Genomic DNA, 15,328 nt, shown 5'->3' with positions numbered 1-15,328 from the left:
TTACTCCAAATTTTATAGATGGAATATTTTGCTCACTTGCAGAAACGTATAGGACTGGAAAGGATTTATACCTTACATGTATTTAGATATATATATATATATATATATATATATATATATATATAATAATTTATATCTTCGCTTATTGGAAATCGAGATAAACCTGTTTATCGGTTGGACCACTTGGCCTGGCCCGAAAGTTCGCCTGAAATGTGAGAAGGTTTGGATAAAAATATAAGTCTGAAAAATAAACTTGGACAAAAAATAAGGCCCGTTAAAAAATAGGTCGGGCCTTGGGTAAGACATTTTTGGCCCGGGTCTGCCCGAATTCACTAAAGGACAAAAAAATCTATTTTTTTAATATTATTTTCTTATTGTTTTCTCCTTATTTTGCTACTATTTTACTATTTTGTTGCTGCTATTTTGTTATTATTGTTTAGATATTGTATAAAACTTATTTTATTATTAATTTTGTTATTATTTTAAAGACATTTGTTAATTTTATTATTATTTTAGAGATATTTGCTTGATAAGTTGCATCTATCTTAGTGTTATTTAAATATATATATTTTTTAAAAATTTATTTTTAATTTGTTGAAAAATATTTATTTTGATATTTTTAATATTTTTGATGTATTACATATATTTTAAAATTATATAAAAATTAATATAAGCTTAAACAGGTCGGGCCCTGGTTTTAATATTTTTATTTCGATCGGACTTGAACAAAATTTTAAACCTATTTTTTAGACCAAGTCAAGTTTAATAAACAAACCTAAATTTTTAGTTGATCTCAACCCAACCACGCACACCTCTAAATCGAGATAATGAATCAAAAGAACAAATTCTTCCGCCTCTAGTTGATGCCCCTACAAAAATAAACATCGAAATCTATAAACTTCAAATATAATAATAATAATAATTAAAAATCTATTGAGGCTTTAACTAATATTTGCTTTATTTTTCTTTTCAGAAATTTAAACGATTGACTTAAAGAATTTTGAAAGGTATGCCAAGAACTGAAAAAATATAAAAAGAAAAAATCTGTCCAAAATTATTTAAGAACAAAAAATTATTTTTATTAAAAGTTTACTTTCTCTTATAAAATTATCAAAGGGATTACTAATTCATTTAATTGACAAAATTTTAGTTTTTGTTTTCGATTTTGTAGTGATCCTTTGTCCACATATTTATTAATTTTAGATATAACGATTTATTCGATTTTCTAACTTAAAAAATTATTTTAGCTATTTATTTAATTTTTTATATTTTTAACCCTTAAACTTATATTGTGTCTCAAATCACCTTAAAATAGATAAAAAAGTTAATGATAGTTCACTTCAGTAGATGTGACAGTCTACGTGTATGCCATGTTTTATTCTTTTTAATAATTTTTATTTTTAAATAATTTTTATAATTTATTTTTGAATTTTAAATTTTAAAAATTATTTATTAATGTAGCATTCATATGACAATACGTGGATATTATGTCAGTAAAATTAACAAATTAACAAATTTTGAAATTTTTAATTATTTTAAAATAATTTAAAAATAATGTAAATTTAAAACGTAAAAAATTAAAAGAGTGTTAAAATATTTTTTTAAACCGTAAAATGAAATAAATCAGTACATCATAATTTTACTTTTTCACAAGGTAAGGGAAAATTCTGTGGGACATGAATTGTTGTGAATCATTTGTTTGATTTTCAAGAGGTAGCCAATTAGACCATTGGAAAAGTCATTGTATAAACATAATTAGCATTAGACAATATACAGAAACTCCACCAAATATAAAAGTCAACATTGTACAATTAAAACTAATTACTTTGTTTCCTTCACCTCCCAAGAGTCTCCTATAGGGAAAAAGAAAAAGAAACCAGACAAATGGTTAAGACTGTGTATGTGGCATCTCTGGTTTCCTCTATAGTTGTCAATCTGTTGTTTATGATCATCAATATATACGTGGGTGGTGAATGGAGCCTGAGTTGGAGCTCAAAAGCTGCAGCTGAAGCTGAAGCAGTGGCAGAAATAGCTTGCTCAGGGCATGGAAGAGCTTACCTGGATGGCTTAGTTGGTGATGGAAATGAACCAGTTTGTGAATGCAACACATGTTACACTGGCCCTAACTGCTCTCACTTCATACCTCACTGCACAGCGGATGCTGATAGGTAACACTTTGCAACCCATGATATGACCACTATTTTTCCTGCTTTTCGGTCAAGTTTTAATCTTTTCATTTATGGTTCATATTCTTATCACATCATGTCTAACTCTAATCCTACCATAGAGATGAAGTCTTAGGCTTTAAATTACTTGGGACCCCAAAAAAAAAAAAAAACCCTTAGTTGGGATGATGATGAAGTCTTCTTAATTTCGGAAAAAAGTGATAAAATTAGATGGAATTTTCTCTGTTTCTCCCGGCCATAGTTTATGGACGAAACAAGAAAAAATATATGATTGTTTTGTTTTACCATCTCATAATTAGAGGTTAAAGAATCTGTATTTAAGTGAGGTTTTTATCAAAATAATATAAAAGAATAATTAATTACGAAATTGATATTAGATCTAGATTATTTATGAAAATGAAGTATGATTTGTCAATCTTCTATTGGAAGGAATATAAATAATGTAAAATTACAGATTTATACAATTTTTTCTTTTTACAATAATATTAATGATTTAAAAAAAGACTGATAGAAAAAAAGTTGTTATATAAAAAAAAATCTCATCTTGTGACATTAAATTATATTATTATTCTTTGAATTTCTCTCCAATTACTAGTTCTTTAAAAAGACAAAAAAAAAAAAAATTCTAGAACTCGATGGAAACGGATTGAAATAGCTTATAGTTGAGTCTTTTTGTGTATCCTTTTTATGGAAGTCAATTTTCTATTTATATGGCACGATTTTATGATTTGATGTACTAAGATTAGGTAGGTCCTATGTAGGTCAACACGTGTTTTCTGGATAGGGGTTCCTATGCATGATGATGCAAACCCATTTAGCCGGACAATATGGTCACAAACTACATATCAACGAAGCATAATCGGGTTGTAGTTTGATATGGAACCGGATCGTTTGGATCGAGGTGAATACCATAACACATATATGCTACAGGGGATAATTGTTTCATAAATTTTTTCTTTTTTATTATTTTTTAAGTTACTTTCAATCTTTTATAACAATAATTATTTTTAAAAAAATTCAAATCGGTGTTGTCTGACACATTGGAAGCACCACCTTAAAAAATTATTTTTTTCTTCTCTTATGATATTTATTCTATATTTAAAGGGAATACTTATATATTTTTAAGTGTCACCTAACATGTTGGCAATATCACTTATTTTTTTTTTTTCTACTAATTATTGGTAGATGAGTGTGTAAAATTTAAGATAGTATCGCCTAATAATTAGCAGCACTCAATAACACCGTAGAAAACAACTTATTTTTATAAGTAATCTACATCTAATACCATTTTTGTATTTAATTTGTTTTTATATTATTTTAATAAAAAACTCGTTTTAAGTATGTATATATATAAATATATATATTATTGGTTTTCACGTTTATATCCATTTGAACCAAGTGGGTTCCACTTACTAGGCCCCACAAATACTTTTCCTTCGGCTATCCTCTTTGGATTCACATGACTGAATATGCAGATTATTCCCAAGTTGTGGCACTAACAGATACCTTCCCCCTCTAAACTATCAGCAGATAACTTACATGTAGGTGTCTGAAAAAAAAAATGAAAAAATCAAAATAAATCAAATAAAATTAAAAAATTAAAATTTTTCCGTTTATTCCATCTTTCGATTTAATTGGTTTATTCAAATGGTTTTCGGTTATAACATTTTAAACTGAATAAACCATAATTTATAAGACCAAAAACCTATAATCTATTTATATACACAAACTCAAATTTAAACCTTAAACTCAAATATTCATTAAAACTTAATACTTTTAAAAGCCTAAAACAATGTTACTTGAACCAGACTGGAATAATTGGTTGGACTGATAACCGGTCAGGGTACTAGTCCAGAAGGTGCTTTAGAACAGTTAGATTGAAAATTGGTACGAACCAATTGAACCGACTAAAAAATAGTTTAACCAGCAATCGAACCTGTAACACCCCTCACCTGTACCCAAGGCCGGGACAGAATATGAGGCATTACCGGACATACATACAATTGTTCAAGCAAAACCGGGCTATAATATTTCTTTCAAATCAAAAGTCATTCAAACATATGTGGGACGTCCCTTGTATGGACCTACGAGGTCCAAAACATAGATCAGAAATAGTTCGGGACTCAACCGAAAACTTTAAAGAAATTTGGGAAATTTTCTTAAATATAGAGGCATACGCTCGTGTAACTAGGGGACACTCCCGTGTGCTCTTGACACACCCATGTCCACAGGCCGTGTAACTCTTTAACTGTGACGTCAGCACCAAAATATGGTCACACGGTTGTGTCACACGCCCGTGTGGCCAGGCCTTGTGGCTAAATAAAATTAAATGATTTTTCATAAAAATGGTGCAGACTTTACACGGCCAGAGTACACGCCCATGTGGTTAGGCCGTGTCTCTCAAACGGCTAAGACACACTCGTGTCTTAGCCCGTGTGTTTACTACTGGGCATTCTGACTTATAAAATTTAGGTGAAGGGGACACACGGCCGGATCACACGCCCATGGGGTAGACCGTGTGTCACATACGGCCTAGACCACACGCCTGTGTGTCTACTCGTGTGGACAATTTCAAGGCTATTTTTCAAACCTTTTTGCCACCCTTTAGAGACTCACTCATTTATGCATGTTCTCATCATACAACAAACCATATTTGAAATATTCCAATATCCAAATCCATGGTTAAAGTATACACCTAATGCCTCAATGCACTATCTCAATTTCTACAAGCATTTCCTAATCTTTTCATACCAATTCATAACATCTAGGTTTTTATATCCTTTTTTCCAACTTTACACATTTATACATTGTTGTGGCCATACTCATTGATCATGGACCATTCACCAAATAAATATGCCATACCTTACATCCATCACTCACAAGCAACCACATCAACATGAACACATTTCATGCATACATGATTAATAAGGGTTACAATCCAATAGTAAAGTATGAGACATATCTCATGGCCATATACAAAATAATTCATCAACCATCATGAGCCATTTCACTTGGCTAATTTAAATGACACATATAACCAAAAGATAAGTTACCCTATACATGTCATTATATCAAAATGAATAGTTCTTTTATATCCAAAACGAGATCAATGATAGTGTGATCAAACTCCCATCATCTTCCAACCGTCACGAGTCCAAGAGCTCTATAAGATAGGAAAAAGAAAAAGGGATAAGCATTTCACGCTTAGTAAGTTCGTATAATGAAAAGTAAATTTACCAGTCATTTTAACACATAATCACAATAAGCCATGTTATCCATCAACTATATATAAAAATTTCCCCTATACACATGCACTCAATGGACAAGTTAGTCACATAAATTTTCAAGATCCATAGATAAGCTCATTACATCATATACATATTCAAATTCGTATTTTTCATGTAATGTACAAATATTTTATCCAGTGAATCCTTGAATTCCGGATGGATATTTCATCACAGAGTATGCTCTATGTGTACTATTTTATTAACCGTCAATTCATATCCAGTACTACCCTATCCAGTACACTCTCGAGCCACATCTCTTATAGTAGAATTACCAGTCCAGGCTAAATTCTAGCTGTTCCATGTACTCTAAGGGATTTTTCGAATTATCAGTCCAGGCTAAATCCTTTACATGACAAAGAATACCCTACGGAGTCTAATCTGGATTATTAGTCTAGGCTAAATCCAGTTAACTAGGATTACCAGTCCAGGCTAAATCCTAATCGAAGCGTATGCTTAATAGAAAGCCAACATGCATAAACATCCAATTAGGTTACACGAACTTACCTGAATGATGTCTCAGGTTTGGATTCCGACTATTCCAAAACTTTTTGTTTTCCATGATCTACTTCCGGAGTTGGTCTTTCCTAGTCTATATCATTAGATTAAATTATTAATTCATCACATTCTTCAATTTCAGCCCAGAAACTTACTCTATGGAAAAATTACTTATTTACCCCTAACTTTACACATTTTTACATTTTAGTCCCTAGGCTCGTATAATGAAATACATACATTCCCTTGATTTTCCAAGCTTAGTCGAATTATACCCTAGCTTATAATAGCCCACATTTTCCTTTATTTCACTTTTCTACTACCCACTTTTACATCTTTTGCAACTTGGTCCTTTTTATGTGTTTTCATAGAAAACCACTTGCCAAAATATGTTTATCATACATCAAATCTTCATATTCCTCCATTAAACACCTAAATGCAAACATGTCGCACATGGGTAAGTTTTTGAACATGAAACCTTGTAACACCCTGTACCGAGACCGTTACCGGAGTCGAACACGAGGTGCTAACCGACTAATTCATTTACTCTCGCAGTCCAATTAAAAATTTTTCCAGACGGTAGCTAACTGCGTCACTGTCACCTTAAAAAATCATAACTTGAGTTCCACAACTCGAAAATCAGATTCGTAATTTTTCCCTGAAACTAGACTCATGTGTCCATCTACATATTTTTTTCTTAGAATTTTTGGTCGGACCAATTAGTACAGTTTATTAGTTAAAGTCTCCCCTATTCCAGGGTTCGACTACACTGACCTTCATGCATTACGAATGGGATATCTCCATGTACAGGGCTTAAATACTGATGTCGTTTGTTTCTATAGAAACTAGACTCAAAGAGGAATCTATACATATATGGCATGACTCCTAATTATCTCTGGTTAATTTACAATGAATTTCCAAAGTCGGAATAGGGATTTCAGAAACCGTTCTAGCCCTGTTTCACAAAAACCTAAATATCTCTTAACATACAACTCATATGACCGCTTCGTTTCTTCCATATGAAAGTAGATTCATCAAGGCTCATTTACATAATTTATTCACTATTTAATTCCATCTCTACTATTTTTAGTGATTTTTCACATCCACATCACTGCTGTTGCCAGCATCTATTTTTAGGGTAGACTTTATCTAACACATAGTTTCTATGACTCAACTAACCCTCTTGCATATATAGTCCAAAATATAATCAAGATGAACCATTCTAATGGCTGATCGTTGCCAAACATTTCCATGCCTCTTAATGAGCATATACATATCGAATGATTATAACATTATGCTCAAAACATTTATAAGCCATTTTCGCATGGCTATCTAAAATTATACAAATCCAAAGGGTCCATGACCCACAACAAAAGGGGTAGTCCTATACATTGACCAAAATATCCTCTCACTACTAGTCTATTCCATACATGGCATAAGATATTCCAAAACGTAGCAGTACCAAACGGTGGGTAGTGATAGTGTGACTAGTTGCTGACGATCCCCGAGCCTGTAGCTTCCAATGAGATCTATAAAACAGAGGAAACAAAGTAAACAGAGTAAGCATTACAATGCTTAGTAAGTTTTAAGCAGTGTCAACAGATAACAACCAAATCATAACATAGTTGTTCGTATTTTATTTCACTCTTCCTTCGGGCATACTATCCCCTTTCCGAATATGCACATCTCATCATATACAATAGGCGATAAACTCTCACATAAAAGTGAGCTCATGTGACATAGATATATCGTATGATTTCACATAACCTCTCACACTAAACCGATGTCACATAATCATAGGAATAGTCCCATAGATTGCTCTCGTGTGCATCATATATAAACTTGGAGTACATACTGTTTAACCTTTCGCATTATGTATATTTATAAGCAATTCTTATTACGAAGTCTTACCCGGACATAATCTCCACACGTAGTCATCGGGTCTTACCCGGACATAATCTCCACACGTAGTCATCGGGTCTCACCCGGAACATATTTCCAAGTTTCATGTACATTTAATCACATGTTACAACATTCACATTAGCCATTCGGCTTTACCACACATACATATCACACATATATTTCACATTAGCCATTCGGCTTTACCACATATACATATCACACATATATTTCACATTAGCCCTTCGGCTTTACCACATATACATATCACACATATATTTCACATTAGCCATTCGGCTTTACCACATATACATATCACACATATGTTTCACATTCATCGCATCGGCCATTAGGCCTTATCACATATATATACACCTTCACATTCATCACATCGGCCATTAGGCCTTATCACATATATACTCTTTCACATTCATCACATTGGCCATTAGGCCTTATCACATGTATATACACTTTCACATTCATCACATTGGCCATTAGGCCTTATCACATATATATATACACTTTCACATTCATCACATTGGCCATTAGGCCGTATCACATATATACATCTCATACATATTTCATATTTTTCTTGTACATCAATTTCAGCAATAGCTCATAAGCAACTCAAATAATTTCATCAAAGTTTACAACAAAATCACCTATTCACTACAAGCAGTTTTCTTTTCCTGAGCAACAGTCACTAAATTGTTTATAACTGGAGCTACAAAACTCAAAATCAATTGCCGTTAATTTTCCCCGAATGTATACTCATGTATCTTTCATCCATAAAATTTTCAGAATTTTTGGTTTGGCCAATCAATACCAGATTTTTCTTAAAGTTTCCCCTGTTTCACTGTTTGACCAATCTGACCACTCTTCACTACGAATCAAATTTTTCATTGTACAAAATTCATAATGTGTTTTATTTGATTCCATTTGAAACTAGACTCATTAAGGAGTCTAAGCATATAAATATTATCTCATAACCATTTTTGTGCAAATTATGATGATTTTCCAAAAACAGAACAGGGGATTTCGGAGTCATTCCAACACTGTCCCGCACAACTTTAAATATCTCTTTATAGGAAATTCCTTTGCTTCCACGGTCTCTTTTATAAGAAACTAGACCAACTAAGCTTTGATTACATGTTTTATTCAGCCTATAATTCCACACCAACAATTTATAGTGATTTTCTAAAATCACATTACTGCTGCTGTCCAAGCAATTTATTACAATTTGCTCTTAACTTTCCAAGTCCAAACACTTATGAACTTACTATTTGGGCTTAAGACATATCATGGCCACATCATATCTTATCAAATCAACTCATTATGTCCTATTATGATTGAATTTACTCAATGATTAATAGCTTAAAACTTACCTCGGATGTGGTCGAACGATTTCGGCGGCTATTCGATCACTTCTTCCCTTCCCTTATCCAACTTGATCCTCTAGGCTCTTGAGCTTAATTAAACAAACAAATTGACTTAATCATTTGAGCATCGAAAAGAGGAATACAAGGTACTTAGCCCATATTTATACATTAGACATTAAAGTCACATACATGTGAAAACATGCATCAACTCAACATATTAACTCACATCCCTTTTAGTCGATTTTCCTAACCAAGATAAAGGCATCAATATGCTTGCCTCTAACCGAAAGCATGCAACACTAATCTTCTCATGTGGCCGAGTATGCAGGTATATGTTGAGGCCAATTATGCTCAATACTTCCTACAAGTATGGTTACTCAGATTGATTATATCTCGTTTCATTTCAAATTCAAAACTCGCTAATACGCATTTATACACTAGAAAGCAAATACTAACATTTTGCATTTCATCTTACTACCATGGCGAATGCTCCTTCCACACCATTTACCTTCACAAAGCATAAATTTCATCATCCAAATTACAAGCTTACAACCTCATGAAGTTTAACCTCATAGTATCTATCAAACTCTCACTCATTAGCTTCTATCATAATCTCCAACAACACCAAATAAACATATACTTCGTGGGTCTATGGTAGAACCAAGAAAGGAACTCATAGATATTAAGATGTAAGCAACTACCATTATTTTGGTCATGATTAAACAAAGAACTCAATGTCTTACTCAAAAATACTAAAAAGAAAGCCCAAGAGCCATCAATCCACCATCACATATATCATTAGCAAGCTTCATATTTAACATGCAATGGCATTAACACAAAATCCACCTTGGCCAAATACCATCCCATGATATAACAAAGGTTTGAACCATGGGCTAACAAGAGCATCAAGCTATCCACTAAAAACATGCATGAATCTCATGGCACAACCTCAAACATACCTTAATCTTGATGCAAGTTTAGCCAAACCTCTTCCTAATCCTCTTCCAAACCAAGCATGAAGCAAAATTCCTCCCTTCCCCTCTAGTATTTTCGGTCAAGAGAGAATGAAAAATGGATGAACAATTTTTTTTTCTTTTCTCTTCCTCAATGCACGGCAATGGGGGGGTTCACTCACACACATTTTTTTTTCTTTCTTTATTACCCATACTAATTTGTTTATTGTTTCTCCCTAATGCACCAACAAAACATGTTTCATGACATGTTTAGCCCATACTCCCTTGTCATGGCCGGCCACCTCCTATAAAAAGAGGGATATTTGACATGCAAGGCTATTGTTTTGCATGCATGCTTTAATTAGTCATCACACATTTCCCCACCATACTTTCAAAGTTTTCTACTAGGTCCTTTCTAGTGAAATTCACATTTATAACTCTAAATCAAACATCAAAAATGTCACACACGAATTAACACATACCATAAGCATCAAAATGAGCATTAAATTATTTTTATGCCTCGGTTTTGTGGTCCCGAAACCACATTCCAACTAGGGTCAATTTTGGGCTGTCACAAACCTAGCTTAAAATAAGGGTAGAAATGGCTAGAGCATGCTTCAAAGATCTCAAAAATATAAAGAACATCAAAAAGGGGGCTAGTGAGCATTTACAATCAAGCTTGAAATGTTGAAAACCCTAGCTATGGAGTCCCTTAAATTTTTGGCACACCATGTAGAAGATGGACAACATTTTTGCTTGATTTTTCCCTTTTTATTCTTTAATTAGCCAAATGACCAAAATGCCCTTAAGGCATTTCTTTCAAATTTTACCCATGCATGCCCACTTTTGTCCAAGTTTTTAGAACTTGGTTAAATTGCTAATTAGGACCTTCTAATTCATAAATCTAAAGCAATTTCATGCTTAAAGCTTCTAGAATGCAAGTTTTGCACTTTATTCAATTTGGTCCCTAAAATTCAATTAGACATTTTATGCATAGAATTTCTTCATGAAACTTTCACACAAGCATACATTCTCATTTTAGACCTCATAATATTAATGAAAAAACTATTTCTATTTCGGATATGTGGTCTCGAAACCACTGTCCCGACTAGACCCTAAATCGGGATGTTACAGAACCAATTGAATTGATATTTTTTTTTAATTTTTAATTTTTAGTAAATTTTTAATTTGACCAGCAAATCTGTGACCCGACCGATTCAACCAACGATCCTATTTAAAAACATTAGCATAAACCCTTTAAAATTTAAAACTCAATACCCATCAATATTTAAAACTCAAATTGATAATTTAAATTTTTATGTCATTCATTTTTAAATTTAATATATAAAAACTCAAATTGATATATACCTATTAAAAATAGTACAAGACATGAAAATCATATGTTGGTCATGTAAGAAAATTAACATTTTCATGTTCATTAAAATTTTTGATTTAATTTTTAATATTTTTATAATAAATTTGAAATCAAAATAAATTTAAAAGTAATACTATATAAGCTGAAAACTAAAAATTGAATTGAGCTGAACTGAAAATTCTCAATTCAACTTCATTTGATTTTGTTCTCTGAATCGATTTAATTTATTCAAATTATATGAATAATTTAATTTATTCAATTTATTCAATTTTTAGTATAGAAAAACTGAAACAATCAAATTCACATCCCACCTACATGATTGTACTCCATGTTAAAAGTTAACATTAGATTAGTGAAATTAAAATAAAATTAAAAAGAAATTAAAAGGAAAAATTAAAATTTTGTATTGAAATATTTTAAATTCAATTATTATTTTTTTAAAGAGGCCAAACATGGAATTTTTTCCTTTCATTATGAGGCTAAAAGGACTAACTTAAATTACTAATTATTAAGAGTGGCTAAACCTAAAATCGCACAACTCTTACCAACTTCATTTTTAGAAATGGGGCCTTTAAGTTAAATCCAATACTCTCCCAAAATTTTATAAAACAATTTTGCCCCTTTAAAACAATAATTTTAAGTCAATGTAATAATAAAATTACACTTTTAAAAAATTATAATTTAATTTAAAAAATTAATTTCATCCTATAGAGCCATAAATTTGGACAAGATTTTCTTGTTCATGTAGACTCATATTTCTTTTAATAAAAGATATGGTTTTATTTAAATTTAATTATAAATCTAACTATAAAAATATAGCAATATTAATATATAATATATTATTGTTTCTTGAATAGTAAAAGGAGCATTTGGGGTCAAGGATCTCGATGATGAGAATTTCAAAAAAATTCATGGCCCAATTAGACTCACCTTTCTTTTAGGTTAGACTTGTTATATTACGAGTTAAAACTATCGTAGAGAATATTGTATTAAGAGTTAAATTATATTTTATTTTTATTAAAAATTGAGTAAATTAGACTCTGTATGTTAAATCAAACACTAAATTAGTCCTTTCTGTTAAAATTTTCATATATTTTTATTGTTAAAAATTGACATTATTAATTAATTGACATTACTAACAGAATAATCAGATAGTAGCACATGGCATGTCATGTGTGCCTCATGCTGATGTCTAGAGATTAGTTTTTAACAATAAAATTGATGAAAATTTTAATAAAGAAATAAATTTACTTTTTGATCTAATATACAATAGCTTATTTATCCATTTTTAAGAAGAGAAGTAAAATACAATCTTACTCTTAATACGGGCCTCCATAATAGTTTTAGCATATTAAGGTTATCTTGTCTATGTTATTGCTATTTATTGCTTAAATTCAGTAATACTAGTTACAGAACAAATTTCCAATATATATTCACAACATTGTGTGTGTGCATTGCTCTCCATTGCAACTCCTCGTATTACTTGATCTGCAGATTTTCGTAATTTACGTTCTAGATAAAAGGTCAGCCAATGTTGACATAGAGGTGATAATCTATAAATAACACATTTTACGTTTATGATGAACCATATGTAGTGGAGATCCATTGTTTCTGGAACCCTTTTGGATGCAACATTCAACTAGTAGTGCACTGGTAGTATCAGGGTGGCATCGAATGAGCTATAACTTTCATGACAACACTCTCATCTCACAACATCTGGAAAGCCTCATCCGCAAACTACACGCATTCGTAGGGAATGCAGTCACACAAGATAGATATATCGTTTTCGGTGCCGGTTCAACCCAAGTCCTTAGTGCCGCAGCTTACGCATTGTCTCTTGCAAATTCAAGCTCCTCCCACTCACCTACACGAGTTGTTGCTTCAGTCCCTTACTACGCGGTTTGTTCCGCACCCGCCCACCACCTACGTTCATTAATTCTACTTTTCGTTCATGATTGTTGATTTGTGCCCAAACTCAACTTTGACAGCTCTACAAACAACAAGTTGAATATTTTAATTCCGAAAAGTTCAAGTATGAAGGAGATGCTCATACATGGAGGAATAGATCAGAGTCAGATGCTAGTACAAATGTGATTGAGTTTGTAACCTCACCAAACAATCCTGATGGACTGTTAAACAAAGCTGTTCTTCATGGCCCTAATGTCAAAACAATTTATGACCGTGCTTATTATTGGCCACATTTTACACCAATTCCAGCTCCTGCTGATGAAGATCTCATGGTGTTTACACTTTCCAAACTTACTGGTCATGCTGGTAGCAGATTTGGGTAAATATTAACTAAAATGGCAAAACTTTCATGTTCATGGTCGCTAATATAGCTTAACAACTTTTTTTTTTTTACACAGGTGGGCAGTGGTAAAGGATGAAACTGTGTTTAACAAAATGGTATTACACATGCAAGTCAATTCCATAGGTGTTTCAAAAGATACTCAGTTAAGAGCATTTAAGCTTTTGAAAGCAATCCTAGAAGAGGAAGCCCAAATATTTGACTTCGCATACCAGACAATGAAGAGCAGATGGGAAAGATTGGCCACCACCTTATCCTTTTCGAACCGCTTCTCTCTTCAGAAAATTAATCCTCAATACTGCTTTTTTTACAATAAAGTCAGAGAGTCTTCTCCAGGTACGTCTCTCGCCCTTAATTGCTCCTTCTTACCATTGCTATGCAGCCATACAGAATGTGTTTAACCTTATGATTATTGTGGCAGCTTATGCATGGGTAAAATGCGAGAAGGAAGAAGATAAGGACTGTTATACAGTTCTCAAGGCAGCTAATATCATTGGTCGTAAAGGAAATGTGTTTGGTTCAGATGATAACTATGTTCGACTCAGCCTGGTCCGAAGCCAAGATGATTTCGATATATTAATACAACGTTTACAAAAATTAGTCTCAGAGGAAGACGGAGCCATAAGTATGTGAAGAATGACATCAACATTTGTTGATTAAAACCTTCCATCGCTTGCATATATAATCGTTTGTATTACAATAACATGGATAGAGAGAGGTCAAGCAGTCCATTGACCTTCTTTATCAGTGATAAGAGAGGGAAAGGGTTCATGTCAATTAACCTGTTAGATCTGTATTTTTTGAAGAATAGACATGTCTATTGAACTTGTGATGTGTATATGTGTCTGTCGATACTTGATGCATCACTCAATTGTTCAAACTTGCTTGGGAAATATTTATCACAAATATGATAATGAATATGAATATTCTTTAACGAATATTCTTAAATGTTGCTCTCATTTTCTTAAATATAATAATAGGTAGTTAGTTATGTTAGTTAGCTTAGTACTAAGTAAAAAAGGTCTATATATATGTACATGGCAGAGAACTTTAATCTATAAGTTGTATTACTCAGTTTTCTTCATTCTCTCGTTTAATAAACTGTTTCTATTCACCATTTTCATCAGTTTCTATACGATCTACAAAGAAATTTATTGGTTCTTTTCTTCAACTAAGTTTCGATTTAAGGGCTCTCGAGTCTTTATATTGGATAATGCATTCTATTACAAAGGACATAAAGTTATTATCTTGAGAATAGGTATGGAGAGATAATTACTTGAAAATATATTTTGATTTGGATATAAAGATCTTTGAGACTTGATTTTGAATCAATAAGGTTCACTTCAATGATTGTTTAGACTTGATCTAAAATTGGTTTTATAATGAGATAAGATTTGTTTAGACTTGATCTAAAATTTGTTTTATAATGAGATAAGATTGAAGATACTT

The 15,328-nt window shown here is 32.0% G+C and overlaps 1 protein-coding gene across 2 annotated transcripts; it reads left to right on the top strand.

Moving 5' to 3' along the window:
* The first annotated feature begins 1,733 nt into the window (after positions 1 to 1,733).
* Positions 1,734 to 14,827, top strand: LOC108481000 (tryptophan aminotransferase-related protein 4-like). 2 transcript variants are annotated; one of them, XM_053029187.1, is made up of 6 exons: positions 2,037 to 2,168; positions 2,948 to 3,087; positions 13,167 to 13,470; positions 13,560 to 13,858; positions 13,938 to 14,215; positions 14,301 to 14,827. In XM_053029187.1, exons 3-6 carry the CDS (start codon positions 13,198 to 13,200, stop codon positions 14,510 to 14,512), a joined length of 1,062 nt encoding a protein of 353 aa, XP_052885147.1. In that variant the 5' UTR covers positions 2,037 to 2,168; positions 2,948 to 3,087; positions 13,167 to 13,197; the 3' UTR covers positions 14,513 to 14,827. The 2 variants fall into 2 exon arrangements, with proteins under 2 accessions (XP_017639646.1, XP_052885147.1); XM_017784157.2 differs by lacking the exon at positions 2,948 to 3,087 and having other exon boundaries at positions 1,734 to 2,168.
* Positions 14,828 to 15,328: the final 501 nt, after the last annotated feature.

The sequence above is a fragment of the Gossypium arboreum genome, chromosome 1 (genome assembly GCF_025698485.1).
Source record: "Gossypium arboreum isolate Shixiya-1 chromosome 1, ASM2569848v2, whole genome shotgun sequence".
Taxonomy (NCBI): domain Eukaryota; kingdom Viridiplantae; phylum Streptophyta; class Magnoliopsida; order Malvales; family Malvaceae; genus Gossypium; species Gossypium arboreum.
Note: the sequence above shows the minus strand (reverse complement) of the source record. Positions and strands in the feature narration are given on the sequence as shown.

What these genes read in the sequence shown, in the direction of transcription:
- LOC108481000 (XM_017784157.2), top strand. Translation starts at nt 1,885, where the DNA reads ATGGTTAAGACTGTGTATGTGGCATCTCTGGTTTCCTCTATAGTTGTC. An exon ending in TGCACAGCGGATGCTGATAG is followed by an intron (nt 2,169 to 13,166) that starts GTAACACTTTGC and finishes AACCATATGTAG; the next exon opens with TGGAGATCCATTGTTTCTGG. An exon ending in CATGCTGGTAGCAGATTTGG is followed by an intron (nt 13,859 to 13,937) that starts GTAAATATTAAC and finishes TTTTTTACACAG; the next exon opens with GTGGGCAGTGGTAAAGGATG.